The sequence below is a fragment of the Pollicipes pollicipes genome, unplaced genomic scaffold, assembly GCF_011947565.3.
Source record: "Pollicipes pollicipes isolate AB1234 unplaced genomic scaffold, Ppol_2.1 Scaffold_4740;HRSCAF=5597_pilon_pilon_pilon, whole genome shotgun sequence".
NCBI classification, from domain to species: Eukaryota; Metazoa; Arthropoda; class Thecostraca; order Pollicipedomorpha; family Pollicipedidae; genus Pollicipes; species Pollicipes pollicipes.
The window spans coordinates 27694828-27712327 of record NW_023596545.1 but is presented as its reverse complement, the minus strand read 5'-3'; the positions used below and the strand labels follow the sequence as shown (position 1 = coordinate 27712327).

General features: G+C 50.9%; 1 protein-coding gene across 1 annotated transcript in view; it reads right to left on the bottom strand.

Moving 5' to 3' along the window:
- The window catches only part of LOC119098597 (E3 ubiquitin-protein ligase TM129), a 51562-nt gene extending 35764 nt beyond the window's left edge, over positions 1 to 15798 (bottom strand). Inside the window, exons 1-5 of the mRNA XM_037221566.1 lie at positions 15452 to 15798; positions 14225 to 14453; positions 12560 to 12784; positions 11507 to 11660; positions 9944 to 10083 (exon numbers count right to left, since the gene is read on the bottom strand). Coding sequence (XP_037077461.1) covers positions 9944 to 10083; positions 11507 to 11660; positions 12560 to 12784; positions 14225 to 14453; positions 15452 to 15662 — 959 coding nt within the window. The 5' untranslated portion in view covers positions 15663 to 15798. The remainder of the gene's footprint in view (positions 1 to 9943; positions 10084 to 11506; positions 11661 to 12559; positions 12785 to 14224; positions 14454 to 15451) is intronic.
- Between the last annotated feature and the right edge of the window lie 1702 nt (positions 15799 to 17500).

Genomic DNA, 17500 nt, shown 5'->3' with positions numbered 1-17500 from the left:
AGAACTTTGACAGGCAGGAATCACTGCGCTACGGAGGACAGAGTGACATTAATGTGCCAGCCAACTTGAGTCACGGTAAGTGCTTTCAGGAAATGCTTCGACAAATGCCCCGGTAAGTGTCGATCAGGAAATGTTACAAAAACTGTCCTCCCTCAAGAGGCAACCCAGACTTACAAATCAGACACGGGGTAGCTCAAAACAAGAGGTTCAACTGAGTGAAGACCGTACGTTGCGCAGCCCGCTCCTACCCAAAACAACACATTGCCATGCTAAAATAACCCGCAGCATTTGTAGATCTAAGCAACATAGCACTGACCATAATCGCATTCGCATCTCTAAGGCAAAGTTCATGTGCTGACGTTCGAAGGATGCACCGGTACACACAGCATGCGCGCGACACCCCGGCGAGATTAACTCGGCTACGTCAGCTAGTGCGCATCTATACTGCTTATTGGGTGTGAAAGGAGAGCTACAAACAGTTATCAAACTGACAAATGCGCACATGTTCACCAATCACGACAAGCGGCAACATCTCGCAGTTAGATAACTATACACGACTTGCGTGCTACCTTCCGCACTACTTGGCCTACACGCACCTGGATCCTGGGGCCAAAATGTCACGAACCCTGTCCGATCTGATGCCAACACTGGCGTCTGGAATGTTTGGTTGGCCTAGGTGTACTTTACTTTGTACCGCGTAAGAAGCCACGCACTCTCAGAGATTATCGAACACAGCACGAACTGCGAGCGGGCGATAGGTACTCGCATTATCTAATGCGTTGAAAAAGGGTATCATTCTGAGTACATGTATGTTCATATTAATGTCATCCCCAACACTTGACAAAGTATAAACACTAGGCCATTTGAGAGGGTTGCGTAAGCCCAAAGCCTGAAGCCTGCATATTATAAACAACACATTTTTGTCGCATTTTTGGTGTGAGATGACTCGGTTCAATAATTAAAAACGACATCCAGCAGCTATTTCGGATGACAATGTAATGCGAGAATATAAAGCAAGCGAGGTGTTGCATCATGCACGACGGCCATCTCCTCTGTTCTCGACTTGTTACTGTGAAGGCACAGTGGCCTTTTCCTCCGCAGCCAGTATCAGCTAAAACCAGGCAGCCCAAGGTATTACATATTCAAACCCGCATTTCGCTGACCAGGCGCAATGTGACGTCACTGATCAACGATTGCCTAATGATTAGGGACATAGTTTCGCAAGGTGAGCTGAATGGACGGGGACTAAACCGCGAACGGTTAAGAAACCTGCCCTGAAAATTCACCATCAGTCGGGTTTCTACCCAGATTTGGCCCACTTTTCTCTCAAAGTTAGGGGGAACTAGAGCCCAAGTTCGGGGGGGGGGGGTCTGAATCCCCCAACTGAGTAGGACACCACACCCCTGATACTGATCCAACTGGCGTTAAATCGTAATTCGCCCAAACCACAACGTACCGCGTACCTTTTCTGTCATTTGCGAATGCACGCGTCGTCTAACAAACTGTTGGTAGAGCCAGCCACGTCGTAGCACGCCAGTTTAACATCATGCTCTGCCCTGCCTAGGCCGGCCCGCGCCGCTGGAACTGGAAAGCCCCGCCGACGATGGCGTTTGGGGGAGACGGAAGCGGCACCAGCGCACACCGGGGCCCAGCCGGCGAGACCAGGCCGTCGCCCGGGCCATCGGCCCCTACATCAGCCCCATCGCAAACGCCAACATCAGCCCCGCCTGCCTGGACAGCACTCTGGCCTATCTGCTCAACATCCTCAACAAACAGTGGGCCCTGCAGATGTTCGACGCCACCGGCAAGATGCCCGACGGCATCGCCGAGGGCAACCTGAATCCCATTCGGCAACTGGGACGAGTGTCTGAACACCACAGCCCGCTTCAGCGCCGCGGACCTGCTCGGCACGGAGCCGAACGTCACCAGCTTCAGCGGCAAGTACTGCCTGGTCTCCATGTCCCGGACGGGTTCGCGGCGCCCGGAGGCGCTCGCGGTGGGCGCCGGCCTGGCCCCCGTCCTGCCCCGTCTGCCGGACGGACTGGCGGCCACCGTGGGCGTGTGCATGCCCTCCACCTGCACGGGCCGCGAGCTCCAGCTGGGCCTGAGCGCCGCACTCCGGGGCCAGGTGACGGTCGACGTTGCGGAGCGGACGTGCTACACCAGCCACGACCGGCGGCCGCTGTCCGCCGGGGACGCCGTCATGGTCGCCATACTGTCGCTGGCGGGCCTGTTCATGCTCGTGGGCACCACGGTGGACATCCTCGCGGTCAAAGCCGCGCAGGACTCCGACTCGTTGTGGGCTCAAGTCAACTTAGTGATTCAACGGACTCTTCCCGCTTTGCTTCGCAGGGTGCTGCTAGCTTTCTCCGTGTATACCAACGGACGCAAACTTCTGAACACCTCCTCTACCGGCGATACTCTCGGCTGCTTGCATGGGCTTCGCTTCCTGTCGAACACCTGGGTCATTCTTGGTCACACTTATTATTTCTTGAAAATTTTCAAGCACCAAAATGTTGCCGAGGCGTACTTGTTTTACAACTCCGTTGCCTTTTCAGCCATTGATAATGCAACAGTCTCAGTTGATTCATTTTTCTTCCTAAGTGGCCTCCTCGTTTCATATGTTTCCATGCGTAACATGGTGAAGACCAAAGGTCGGTTCAATATCGTCATGTTTTATGTCCATCGCTACATTCGCCTCACACCTGTAATGATGATTGTCATCGGCTTTATCGCAACACTTTACCTTCATCTCGGCTCCGGCCCCGCGTGGGGGAACGCCGGCCTTTTAAGCCCAAAGTTCTGCCAAGAAAAGTGGTGGAAGAATATGCTCTACCTCAACAACCTATTGGACATGGAGGGGCAATGCCTGGGGCAGACCTGGTACCTGGCCAACGACATGCAGATGTTCATTTTCTCTCCATTGGTCCTTCTCCCCCTGTACCATTGGCCTAAGCTGGGGCAGCTGTGGCTGATCTTCCTCGTTTGTTTCTTCACCGGTATCAACGCCATGATCACAGCGATCCACAACATAGGACCTAATGGCCCTCTGCCTGGAGGGGACGACGTTAATCTGCGCTACATGAAGCCGTGGACAAGGGCTGGACCTTACTTGGTGGGGCTGTACATGGGGTGGATCCTGCACAAGATTCGCGGCCGCGAGATCCGCCTTCCAGCGCCTGTAGTCGCCATCGGCTGGATCACGGCTTCCCTCACCGGCTGCCTCATCGTGTACGGCGTAAATGAATACAACAGGACGGGTGCAGAACACGTTAATCCATCACAATCCGTCAGCATAGTATACGCCATGCTTAACCGCACCGCCTGGAGCGTTTGCCTGGCCTGGGTGGTGTTTGCTTGCATCACTGGATACGGCGGCTTTGTTAACACACTTCTGTCCTGGGAAGCGTTCATTCCATTGAGTCGGCTGACCTACACGTCCTATCTCGTGTCCGTCGACATTCAGCTGTACTATTGGTACACCAACAAGGCTCCGGTACACTTGGATCATACGCTCCTGGTCTACATCTTTCTCAGCTCATCGGCCGTCATCTTTGCAGTATCTTTCATCTTCTCCCTAGCATTTGAATCGCCCATGATAGCGCTGGAGAAGATCGTGTTCCCACCGCCTCCACGTGGAGGGGGTGAAAGCCACAACACGGCAAACGGGGACAAGACTGCGGCAGTCCGCACCGGTGTAGTCAATTCGTCATTCCAGAGAGACTGCGGTGAAGAACCCCAGATAGGAGACAGCATCACATTGCCCTCAGCATCCTCCAGCACACAAGCGGGTCAGACGAACACGCATGCGCAAAAGAGGCCCTCCGAAGACCACAGGTGACCGCTGCATTGAAAACACGCAGCATAACGGTCCTCCAAACGGCTCTCATCATCCGCTCATGATACCTCCGTGATGTGCAATGGCTAGGTCTTTCACTGAAGTGTGCCCAGAACGGGCAACCTGCTGAGGACGGCAGAAGAGGAGCATATCGGGACGGCGCACACCACGAGGCCGTCAGGCCGGTAGTTCGTCGCCAATCAGTGCTCCCTACAGCCCTCGCTTTCTCCGCCCTCCTGCAGCCCTCCTGCATCCGTCCGGGAACTTGGTCACGTACTTTGCCGAGGATGTGACGTAAAGCTATGACGCTAGGTCACTTTCCCTGAGCTCTGTCTTTGCCAGGCCTACCGACATGTCAGGCCTTCCACTTGATCACCCACGCCCCAGAAGCCTGAGACACCGGAACATCCTGGCAACATAAAAATATGCGCACCTCACGTACAGATATGCCTTTGGAAAGGCCGGTCCTAAAAGTCTTTTGCTGTTGTCAAAAGAACATTGTATATTTCATGGTGTGATGAGGGTATGCCATGACGTGAAGAGTGATGACACGGGACTGGCACAATTACCTGCAACGTCATTCAAATAAACTACATCGGCAACATCCCATGACGTGAAGAATGGTGACACGGGACTGGCACAATTACCTGCAACGGCATTCAAATAAACTACACCGGCAACATCTCTTTCCGCATGTTTGACAGCGATCCTCGGCAAAAGGTCAGTTGCGATTTGAGCAGCTTGGAAAGCCGACAATCATGGAGTTTAGACAAGGATGTGCGGCCATGCACACGGTTAAGTAGTGCCAGCGCTTACCGCGGACGGTCGTGGGCGAGATCCCGGCATGCGCAACAAAAGCTAGGCTGAATACCAAGAAAACCACCTTGTGACAATCTGAAAACCACCAGCGCCACGGAGGTAGTGGCTTGCGCGCATCTGGAACGCATGAAAGGAAATTCAACTTGACCACATTTGAGACGAAAACATCTACTAGCACCATTAGTTCATCCACATCAGACTTCTCAAGCATAACTCCAGTGCGGAAGATGCCTCCCAAAACAGGATTCCTATTCAGTTCGGTTTTGGAGAAGTAAGTGCACATCCGCATCAAACTTCTCAAACATAAATCCAGTGCGGAAGATGTCTCCCAAAACAGGATTCCCATTCAGTTCGATTTTGGAAAAGTGAGTGTACATCAACACGTTCGATTCCGCTGACGCCGAAGACGTTCTTCACCAACACAAAATGCATACCCACCGGCCACATAAGAGACCACTGGAGACCTAGAGATGAACCATGTCGTCAATAAAATGCTGCCGGTGTTCCATCTGTCTAAGCATGCAGCCATACTACTTTTTTGTGAGTGGAGCTTCCGCGCGTAGCGCACAGAATCGAGTAGGCCCATGACCCCATCTGTGACATGCCAGCAGCCCGACCGTCTATATACATTTCGTTGGACATGCATCACCACCCAGAACTCCATCTGTCCGGTGCCATCCGCGGGAGAACTACTCAGCTATGGTGTGGCGCGCTGCGGTCCGATCACGTGCCCGCTACCGAATCCGCAGCGCGCTCTGCTCCAAAAACACGGATCACCACATCCGGGACAGGTCCACTACGCCTGGTCATCTCAGGACAACCGGGGACGCACGCCACCCTCCCGCCCCGCACCACGAGAGGCCCACAATCGACACAAGGAGGCCGCGACCGGCGCTATCGAACGAGCGGTGGCACGCCCGGGGGCAAAGGTCGATTGAAACCCTGACCCCAGGGCGGACCGGATTTGCGGGACGCTGTCCCGTTTTTTTTTTACATGCCTTGGGACCTTTTCAGATGCTATCCGACAGCAGGGTACCGAAGGGATCCGCGCTGAGGCAATTCTTCAACTGAAGTGCTCTTGCTCAGTTGTTAAAAAAAGGAACAAACAAACGTCACTGGAAATATTTGTCACAACATAGGCATGTACGACTCGGAAACAACAACGAGAGCTTTGATGATGATCTGCAAGAGCAGACACAGACTACTCCACCCGTTCTCTACATCATCTTCCATCAAACGTTCCTGTCAACAATACTGACCATTGCTACGACAGGGACGCAGACGAGCCAGAAACGATACAATTTACCTAGTACCCCACTTTCATACCGAATTTACCATCCATCATGTAAATGCCTGATTCATTTATGACCTTCGGAATGCTGAGTTCACATGCCCTGCGCGAACGACACATTGGGCGCTATGGAATACGTGTGGGCCATGACGATAACGTCACGCAACTGCCCGCAGTGAAATAATGCAACATCCGTTTCATCAGAACTAATCTCTTAACGTTTGATTACAAGGATCAAACTACATTCATCACTTGCCCCAAAACAGGCTGCGTGTGTACGCTGCATCTCTCGTCAGGGCATGACCCTTTAATTAACGGCTCCCCCCGCAAACCTGTGGCAAGACAATTCACCCGAGCCCGGCCGAGGGACTTGACTTTCCTCACTGGGATCTCCAAATTTCAGAAGCCGTTTGAGAAAAACAAAGACGCTGTTTCGAAGGTCACGTCAAATCATGAGCAATGCTCACCACATTTTGAACTTTAGGTCGAAGTGAGGTCACCGGAGGCTACGAAAGGAAAAAAAGGTCGTCCAGAAGGATGCGGTTAAAACCTATGTTAAGAAGTCAAAACGGATACTGAATACGCGGAAATAAGCGTTCAGACTGTGGGGAGTTCATTCCGACCATTTATGTTCCCCAAATGGGTCAGGTCACCGTTCAAAATTGACCTACCAGTAGCCTACAAGAAAGATACTTTTCTCCAGGGTGCTTTTCATTACGTTTATTTTATTACGCGCCATTGTGGGGTATTGCAAGGCACAAGCAAGTATTGCAGGCACAAAAATACCACTGTAGGGTGGCCTGGAGGTCATCTGACGTAAACTTAGGTCAAATGTATAACCCATCGTAATGAAAAATTAGAAGTGTAAACTGGGCTTTTGTGACCAGCACAGTACTTTTTATGGTTTGAAACAGTGCACTGGACATCTACAGGTACCTCAGATCGCCTAACTGTTGTCTACATTATACACAGCCCCCTTGTCGCTTGGCAATGTATTTGTACCAAACTGAGAACAGGTGCACTGGTACACGAAATTATATGTCAACAGCTTCACAGGAAAACACGACAAGGGGGTGGTTACACACATCGCACTCGTTCATCAAGCCTCGCCGCTGCTGGCAACATACGCCATTGACCTCGGACGACCTCAAATAACCTTGCATGATCTATTGTGGTCTCCTGATGCGCTGAAACTATACCTCAACACGATTTCAGGGGTGTATTTAAATTCCGCCTTCAAATTACCTATCAAAACTGACGATTGCGCCCAGCACGTGTTTTGCAGAGGGAATCCATAGAGAAAGGCCATGACCCGGGCGAAGGTCATGTTCTCTGTCATGTGATGGTTGCGCATGCAAGTCAGTGCTCTTTTTCTCATATACAACTCCAAAAATACGCAAAAATACGTACAAACTTGCATCATGTACGAAAAAATAGCAGAAATTGACCTGACTCCAGATCAATGACCTTGCATTCTCCGAAAATCTGAAATATGGATATTTCCATGTTCTACTACTATACCAAGATTGAACAATAGAAAGTGACCAACATAAAGGTTGTGCGGTCAAAGCTTTCAAGATATCGACCTCTCTGACCTGTCCTTGATCCCTGATCTTCGTAGATCAAAACTACAAATTTGCACAAGGGACGTCTAATTGATCGATAAACAGGTGCTGAAAATTTCGTGTCGCTGCGAGCGCCTACTTTTACACAGGCTCGAAAACCGTAGGCCGGGGAAGCTAACTCCCCCCGCCCGAGCGCGGGTTAAAACGAAGTCGTATCACGAGATCGACTGCAGACCGGATTTCGTACCCGAGCAGTGACCAATTTTACCTTTGGGCCGCCTGGCCAGCACCAGCCATCGCGCTCTCTAAAATCTCATAACTATGCAACCAGCTATCACGGCGTCCAGTGGTTTTCAAAGAAAGGCGCAACATTCTTTACAACATGCCGTGTAAATTTTAAGGCATTAGCATGTAAGTAAGCTGTGTAACCAGTCTGCTTTCCCAGTGCCATTATAAAATCGCCAAAATATAGCCTTCCGCATTCAACAAGCTGAGAAATCACAATCATCCCTATTAGAAACAAAATCGTCCAGCATAGTTCGAAACCGGGTGCAGAGCTCGACGACACACCCACACAGCGACATCAAACCAAGGGGCTTCGACGGACGAGAGCATGGACAGCCGTACCGACAAAGCAACGTCGTTATGCTCAGCCGGTCACGTGCGCTTAATGAAAATCGTAGTTTAACACACCGTCTTCTGGTTCTGGACGTTGAAAAGCTAGACATAAGATGTTGGCAACAAAATCAGAAAATGACTTAACCAAGTGCACAGTGCACGGTGTGAGCGAATGTAGCATCGACAGAAACCGAGCCTTTATATATATATATATATATATATATATATATATATATATATATATATATATATATATCGGTAGCAGCCCACATAACATGTTACTTAATAGGCAGTGGAATAAAGGGATACCCTAGCCAGCGCGCTTTACGACCGGCGGCTCACGTAACCTGCGCTGCCCGGCATCAAGGGCATTCTTTCCCGCCGCAAGTTCTAGGAGGCAGTGGATAAGGCTATTGTAGTCGCCACGTGCCCGGCCTACCAGGACCCTTTCATCACCCCATCGTAAGCGCTGCGCGCCCCCAAAGTGTGTGACAGCCTGCGTGCACACTGCCGACCTGTCCTCCGCGTAGCCAGCCCGGCCTGCTTTCGTTTATGTGACTCAGTGTGTAAATGGCTGTGCTTAAATCGTGGCTGCACCAGAAATTTGGCGGATGTCTGCCGCTATTCCTGGTAATAAAAGACATCGGCTGCTAGCCTCCTGGGCGAAACCATCAACGTTATCACAGCCAGTGGCGACGCTTTGGCGAACAAGGCTGCTGAGATTGTCCGTAAACAACAGCCTATCTATAATCGATGATGATTTGGACTTTGGGGCACGCCGACTACAATGGTCATATGGCATACATGCCTTTCTATAATCAGAGACGTTCGAGTGTTATACTTGTCTGATACAGTCCGATAAACCATAAAGAAGACACTCAGAAGCTGCCCAAAGATTCCTTATCGCTGAATTTTTTAAACTGACTCCGTGGACAAAGGTTAGAGACAACACAAAAACTGCGCACGACACCACAGTCTAGTTACCCATCACTCAAACTTAACTGGCTTGATCAACACCATCGTCGGCACAAACAACGACACTACGTAAATACCTCACTATAAATAAAAACACAGACGCCCCAAAGTCAAGAACACTGCACGAGTATCTAAAAATGCGTACCGAAGGAAAACATGCGTTGAGTTCCTTCTAACATTAATGCATTGGTGCATTAAAATGGCCTACTCTCAGCGGAGCTGGCGCAAACCCGTCATCGGCCTCGCCCGCTTGTGCTTCTGCGATCCCAACGATCCAGTGAACACTCTGCACGCCGCAGACAAATGAGCTCTAAATACCGGATGCCCGTAGCCGACGGTGCTTTCGCGCTTTTTTTTGCCACCGAATCGAGCCGGACGACTTTCCCGACAAAGCCGGCGCATGCCTAATTCATGATCAGAGACAAGCCGGTTGGTAAGTAGCGTTTAGTAGACGAACCCACGTGAAATATTGATATTCATTCCGGGCCACACCAGCCGCTGTAGTTCGTACCACCGCGCCAGTACGGAGGCCGTCTCACGAGCGCTACCGGTGGCGGAGGCGGCGGCGTCGGCCCCGGGCGGCGGGGCGGGCCGCCGGTGACGTCGACCGCCGACAGGCCTGCCCGCCAGTGACATCGGGCGCCGACAGGCCTGCACGCCAGTGACGTCGACTGCCGACAGGCCAGCCCGCCAGTGACGTCGACCGCCGACAGGCCTGCCCGCCAGTGACGTCGACCGCCGACAGGCCTGCCCGCCAGTGACGTCGGGCGCCGACAGGCCTGCCCGCCAGTGACGTCGGGCGCCGACAGGCCGGCCCGCGGCGCCGTCGGTACTCACCACTTGGCGAAGCAGTCGAGACACCACATGGGTCGACAGTTGCACTCGCGGCAGGGGTTGTCGCGGCCGAGCATGCCGCACTGGCGCACCAGCCGCACGCCGGCAGCCGTCTCGCCGCACCCCACGCACAGCTCCAGATCCTGGCCGGCAAGCGCAGCCGGTCTTCGCAGAGCGTCACACACACCCACGCGGCTATCCTATCAGAGAGTCACGCACAGAGCTGCAGCCCCCGGGCGGCCCACCAGACGGGCACACGCACGCACGCACGCACGCACGCACGCACGCATGCACGCACGCACACACACACACACACACACACACACACACACACACACACACACACACACACCACACACACACACACACACACACACACACACACACACACACACACACACACACACACACACACACACACACACACGCACTGGTCAGCATGGCACACACCACCCCAGCTAGTGGGCGCCACACAGAGTGGCGTCACAGTGCGGCACACACGCCGAAGGTTGTCAGGGTGGCACACACCGCTCTAGCTCGTGGGCGGTCCGCGCAGGGTGGTCAGACGCGCAGCCGTCACACAGCTGCAGCTTCTGGGCGCTACCCATAGGTCGTCGGGGAAGGGGCACAAACACACGTGGGCGTAAATAGCCATTGCAGTTGACGTGCCCTTAAAACCCAATAACTAACAACACAGACACATATGGTCTTCACCACCCAGCGGTCCACCCAGGGCCATCACAAAGCGTCGCTCACCCCCGCAGCTCACGTGCGGACATCCACAGTGGGTCGGCTGCACACAGCCTGACACCTCCACCCAGTGGCACCGATACCACATCACGACACAGCGGCCGGCATACGACTGCAGCTCCCGGGCAAAACTCGCGCGGTCATGACAGGCCGCCGCGTACGGCTCCCCCTTCAAGAAAACACAGAGCGAGTCAACACAGAGCGAGTAAGTCTCTTGAACGCAAGACCTTCGACAACACACCGCGGGGCAGCGATCATTTCCGTCCCGATGGAGACGGCGCGCGGCCGACACGGTCTACAGTGTCGAGGAGCAGATAAACGCACCAAGAAGCCGCACGGGCCTGCCGACATGAAAGCGGTAGGGTCCACCAAACAATGGTTGTCGCGTCACATCTTAAGATACAGCGTCGTCTCCTGATCCTGACATGGTTGCTGTCACACGCTGGAACTGGATATTTAGTCAGTGCGCATGCAGCGCACTTTCTACCTTGCTGTTTTCATAAGATGACGTACCAGCGCCGTGAACCGAATGCCCCAATGAGAAAATATCAGTTTTGTGGTGCCTCTGTGGCGGCCGCAACTAAAAAACCGAACTTGGGGGACAACAATTTTCCCGCGTTCTAGAAATCCAAAACTTTTCCAGTCTACGATGTGCACATAGTATTCAACTATGACGACACGGACCAACCACCCACCAAACATCGTATACGTGACCGAAGTGCGGACGGTACGCGCTGCCGCCACATGACCCCACCCGTCCGGACCGGGGAGCAGCGCGGCCCGACCGCCCACCAGGGGCTGGTCACCTCCACTGACCTCTGTGACGACCACGGGCAGGTTCTCGTCCACGACCTTGCGGAAGGCGTCGACGAAGCGTTCGGTGAGCGTTTGGTGGATGACGATGTTGCGGAAGTTGCGCACGCGCCGGCCCAGCCGGTGACGCACCTCCGGCAGCTGGTCAGAGGTCACCCTGCCGACGCAAGGGCACGTCACCGCTGCTTCCGCTGCTGCCGCCGCCGGCGACATCGCGGTGTAGGACAGGTACCGGAGATCAAGGCGTCATAGGCCTGACATGGCGGGGCGGTAGGTGAGAATGGGACATTTCAAGCCCAACAATGTGGAAAAGTACCGCGATGCGCGGATCAAGCAAGGATGGAGGCGTGTGAGGCTCAGTATAATTGACAGGTGCCTGCCAATATAATGACAGGGCCTGGTAGCATAAGGCAATGAATGCCACGAGGGACGAAGATAAACATCGTATCATTGGCTTGGCTTCCGCTTCAGATCAGTGGCAAGCTAACACAAAACAGGACCACCTTTTACAAACTGTTGGTCAACTACCAACTGCACATGCCGTCATTCACATCTGTCATCTGCAAGCTCACAATAGCGCATAGCTTTTGCCAAATCCAAGACAGGAGCATGAAGCCAAAAAGAAAATAAGTAAAACAATGAACAATTTAATCAAAATGGATGCTAATTTCATAGCTTTGAAGTAATGGTCTGCAAACAAAGTTTTGATGTAGAGGCCGGCACCTCTACTCCACAGCACCGGAGGAATACTCCCCGAAGCTGTCGGCATTTTCGTACACAGCCTTTCGAAATTTCACATTCCTCTCTGTCCGCAAGATGTGGGACCAAAAGGTCATTCGCTTGGTACGAATTCTGACCACTCGATGCCATTCATCAGCAAAAAAGTTGCGAATCATGGTAACAAATGTAGCGAACGCACTCTGATGGGTTACACTGCATACAATCGCTTAAACACTTCAACGCCTGACACCGCAAACCCCACCAACTGCAGGTAAGCAAGCGACGTTTTTGAAAGTTCGCGTTCGCAACACAAGCGCGGGGAGCCAGAAAGCGTGCCTGATGACGAAGTCCGGTATGGTCGGCTTCATGCTGACCACACGACACGTGACGGTCTGAAACGTGCGCTCGCTGAGCACGTGCGGCTCCGAGCTGGACTCCAGGTCCAGGTACACATGGTCCACGTGGATCACGTGCACGGCGTACGGGGTCAGCTTCACCAGCCAGTTGTCGGTGATAATGACCCGATGGGCGGCTACAGCATCGGTCGCGAACTTGTCCACGCTGGAAGGGTCGAACATATGAGCGGTGTAAAGGAAATAGCAATGCGGGCCATTCGAAATGTGTAAACAGTACATAGGGCAAGGAAAAAATCGTATCGCTCGGGAAATGTACACTTGTTTTACCTCGAAAATATCCCAAACGAAACTGTTTAGACAACAATCGCGTGAATACCAGGTGCTTTCCATCGTCCCCAACCCCCCAACGCCCAGAAAAATGGTCTGCTGTTCGACAGTTTTCCCAAGCTGACTTCCGTCTTATTTCTCGCACATTCATAAAGCATTAATTGTACCTAAGCTGTTTTAAACTTCCCTGGTAGCTTCAAACATCATGGTGTCAGGGATTTCAACATGATACTCGACTGAGGAGACGCTCGAAATACTAAGTACGCAAATAAAGATAGCATTTGTAGAAAACCGAGCTGTATTCTTGGAACATCTGGCACGGTACATGCAAATGAAACCGAAACAACAATTAACAATCACGTCAGTGACTGCTGCAAAAATATTATAAAAAACTTGCAATCCGTAAATTGTAAGGGACCGAGAGCTTGACGTCGCTTTTAACTTGTGTTAAATTCTAAATCTGAATTTGTGGCGAGCGTTTGACCATCTTTATTCACACCACAATATCTTAAAAACAGATACACTAAGTAGACTCAAAACATTACCAGTTAGTGACAAGGGAACCTTGATAATCAAGTAACATCTGGGGTCAATTTTTCGGTCAAGAGTCTAAATTGGCTCTGCCACATTCACATACAACCTCTGCTAATGAAAAAGCTGCGTTCAGAGCAGGAATACCAGCAGGAGCAATGTTAGAAAGTGCCAGATGAGTGAGCTTTGACCTTACCATCCAAATGTGAAATTCTGGGTCAATGGCAGAACTTTGCTGTGACTATTTAACATCCCGAAATGCTCGGCACAGTTCGTCCTGCCCTCCCATCCGACCTTTAGCAACTTCGCTACCACCGGCCGCAGAACACCCTGGATAGAGGCAAATAGGGGCCGCACAAAGTGACTCGAACTTATCCCGCTACCGGTGGGTGAATCGGAAGGTGGGCACTCAGTCTAACTGAGCACTCAGACGGACACAAACGGACAAACACGCACAATGGAACGGCAAAATGGCGAGAAATACATGCTGTTTGGTTGAGTTTGAACACAAACCACAGCATATGGCCATCCACAATAACCCTGCATGACTGAACTTTTGTGCTCACACCAGAAAACTTTCTCACAAGGCAAACTCATTGTACAGGCATTGAGGGTCCAAAAGACATCTACAGGGGTGATAAGACTAGTGCCCTCAACATATATTGTTTGAATTCATCCAGACTTGTATATGGTGTCAATAACATCGGAATAGAAACTGAAATAACAATATCCTAAATCCGCAGATTACAATACATTTTTGAAGACCAGATTAACATCACTCATTCACCTTCTGAACTCCCTGTTGATATCAGCTGCCACCTCCTCCCAGATGCCTGTATCACTGTAACTGGTGAGCACCCTGGCCAGTGGGTGGGATTCGAAGTTGCTGTGCAGCCAACCAAACCACCTCAACATGCCAATCAGAGCCATCAGAAGGCTAATGCCTATGGCCAGATGGGCCCAGTTGCCAAGCAGCTTGGTTGTGTCTGCCATCCACCAGAGGCCAATGAAGTATCCTGGAAAATAATTCATACCATAACTAGCAGATATGAAGAGTAAGACATCACATATTGCAGCTTTACAAAAGATGAAATTCTAACACAGGCTTAAAAGGCAGTCCAAACCTTCCTAGCAAAGCAGCCTGCTGTATCAGAATGCCCAGGTGTAGGGATCTCTGGAATGGAAGAATACAGAGAAGATATGGAGCTCAAATATGATGAGAGCTTTCTGGAGATGCATGTACCTTTTAAACAAGGCCTTTTTTGGAATGTCTGGCAAAGATTGCTTTGTGATCAGTTTGTAATATGTATATCCTGCAACAAAACCATATCACCATTCAAATTCATACTACCATTTGCATAGTAACCTTTATCTAAAGTGCACCAAAGTATTTTCACATCCTTAATAATGAGAAGATACATGCCAGCCACTTGTTAGCCCTCACTATTGGAATTTGCAGTGGCATTATTTCTGTGTAACCCATAAAAGTGTCATAACACATGTTCAGATATGTGACTCACTTACCTACTGAAGGTAAGCAATGGATGGGTGATTATGCCTCAAGATGGTACCACCATCTTGAAAGCACAACCTGCCATTTTTATAACTGTAATGCCCTACTTACAATCTGCTGCTGAAATTATCTGCCTGATGGCATTCTGCTGATAGCCATAGATTACATCAAGATTTTACATGAACACTCCTGGTGTGCTATTCACATGGTTAACATGAAGTTAATGTCATTACATATTAAATTGCTATCTAATTATTTGGGCAGCACTGACACATGGCACCAAATTCAGCTTTAGATCACACATATGCATCTCCTTAATTTTATAGCATCACTGCAGCATTATCAAATTGCAAAACATCTCAATAAACCAAATTCTGGTCAAACAAAATCCTAGATGTGACACATCATCTCAAGAAAACAATGATGATGATGATTGGAATTTAAGAGCATGTCAATGTCAGAGGTTATTTTGCACCCTTATTTCAGGAAAAGTATGCTTACCCAAGGGAAGGCACAAATGTGACACAATGTTGCATGTTGTTCTCTTCATATGGTAGCTAATAAAATTGATGTGCTCAGAGCCAAAATATGAAGCAAAGAGCTTCTCTGCTGTCAACCCAGCTGATATGAACTCAGTGGGTGGGAAAATTTCACACAGTGAAAATACAAAATAAAACAATGTCCAAAGACCAGCAGATGAGTGGGGATCCATCTTAGCAGCTAAGCGACGTCCGAATCTATGCAACGCAATGAAAAAAAGATCACTAGACTGCGTGCCACGCAAAGCAGGCAAATCCCGTCCACTTGGCGTAACAGTTAAAATTTCCAAGACCCCACGTCCCCACGTCCTCATCCAGAAGCGTATAACGTAAGTGGACAACCAAATGTAAACAAAATGTTTCACTACAGCTCTATGAGCTATTCTTGCAAATCCACCATTTAACAACAAATCGTGAGCGAATATTTTGCTACTTGAGCATCATAAAACCTACGTAGATCAGAAGCAATAAAATAGACAGAATTGGCGCGTAACAGACATTTACGATGCTAACCACACATTCTGCAAGCAGGACTAAAATACTAACAGCCATAGACGAAATGATCGTTTGAAGAAATGAGTCGCCAAAAATCACTTTGAGGCTTTCATGAACCGACTCAGCGTGATGGAGTGAGAACGTCGGCGGCAATATAGTGGTGCTACTTTGGGTCAAACATCTTCAAAACGTAACGGCCGAATGTCATGTCCGCAAGCAGACAACGCATCTCAGGAATTCAAACGGTGTGGGGGCAACAAGTCGAATAGAAAATGTCCACAGAGAAAGTCGACGGGGATTCCAGTCGAATCGGAAAACGATCGGAGCTGGTAGAGCGTTGGACTTGCGATCAGAAGACTCCAGTTCGAGTCTCAGTATTTCCAGGAAAATGATTTGGTTTGACTACAGCCCCAATTATCTGCAGAGAAGAAGCTGGCTGCCACCAATGGTCGTCGAGCGGGCCCCTGGAGCAGGCGCGTTTGGCCGCCTGTGACGTTTGGATGCCTGTGACGTTTGACCGCCTGTGACGTTTGACCGCCAGTGAGGTTTGCGGCCGCCTGTGCCGCCTGTGTGTCCTTTGGAGAGAGGGCTGCTCCTTATCTGTGCAGGCAATGGCACCGAACCAGCCGGAGCTCGACGGGAGCCGGGCAACGCGTTCATCAAGATCATCGACGCGATTCCAGACCTGGAGGATGACCCGATCAGAGGGGACTACGACCACGCTCCCGTGTCTTAAACAGCTCTTCGGAAAAGGGCAAAGCTCCCTATTCAGTTGGGGATGGGGAGGGCTTCAGCTTCCCTGCCCAGGTTTCAGGAGAAAGTGAACCAACCCTCGCTTAGGTTCATTTTCGTGATGACCATTTTCACTGCTCAGACTCAAGCCTACTCTGTCAAACTATCTCTGTCCCAGCAGGCCGAGCTGGCCGGGCGCATGGCCACATCGGCGCCGTGTGCGCTGTCGGCGTTGTCGACCTTAAGCGCCCCGTTGGAGGCCTGACTGCGGCTGGCCTCTTGCTGCGGCCGGATGGCATTGAGGCACTGGTGGCGCGCGTACCGCGGCAACAGCGCCACCTAGGAAATGTGACTAGGCGTGCTGCGCCGCTGTTCACCTTGCCCGAGATGGCGCTCCGCTTCACCCGAAATGACGCTCGGGTCGTCGTGATTGAGAAAAATTTGTGCATCGGCGCTCTTGTGCGTTTTTTTTTAGGAAAAAAGGCGCATGTGGGAAAAGTACGTGCGCATAAAGAGGTACGCAATTGTTCGTAACGAATTCCACGCAAGCAAATGTTCGAAGCGGATAAGATTGGTTTGACAGAAATGCGTACGCAAAGGTTCGCAAACAACGTGGTGTATGAACGGGGCCATGTGTGATCTACCCAAAGCGAGAATGATGGAGATCAAGCCCATAGCGATGTATGGGGAAAATGGACTTCGGGATAGTGGATTACATTTCTAAGGAGAGTGTTTCAGGACGCATGGACCATCAGAGTTCCTTTACTCATCTCTCTCTCTCTCT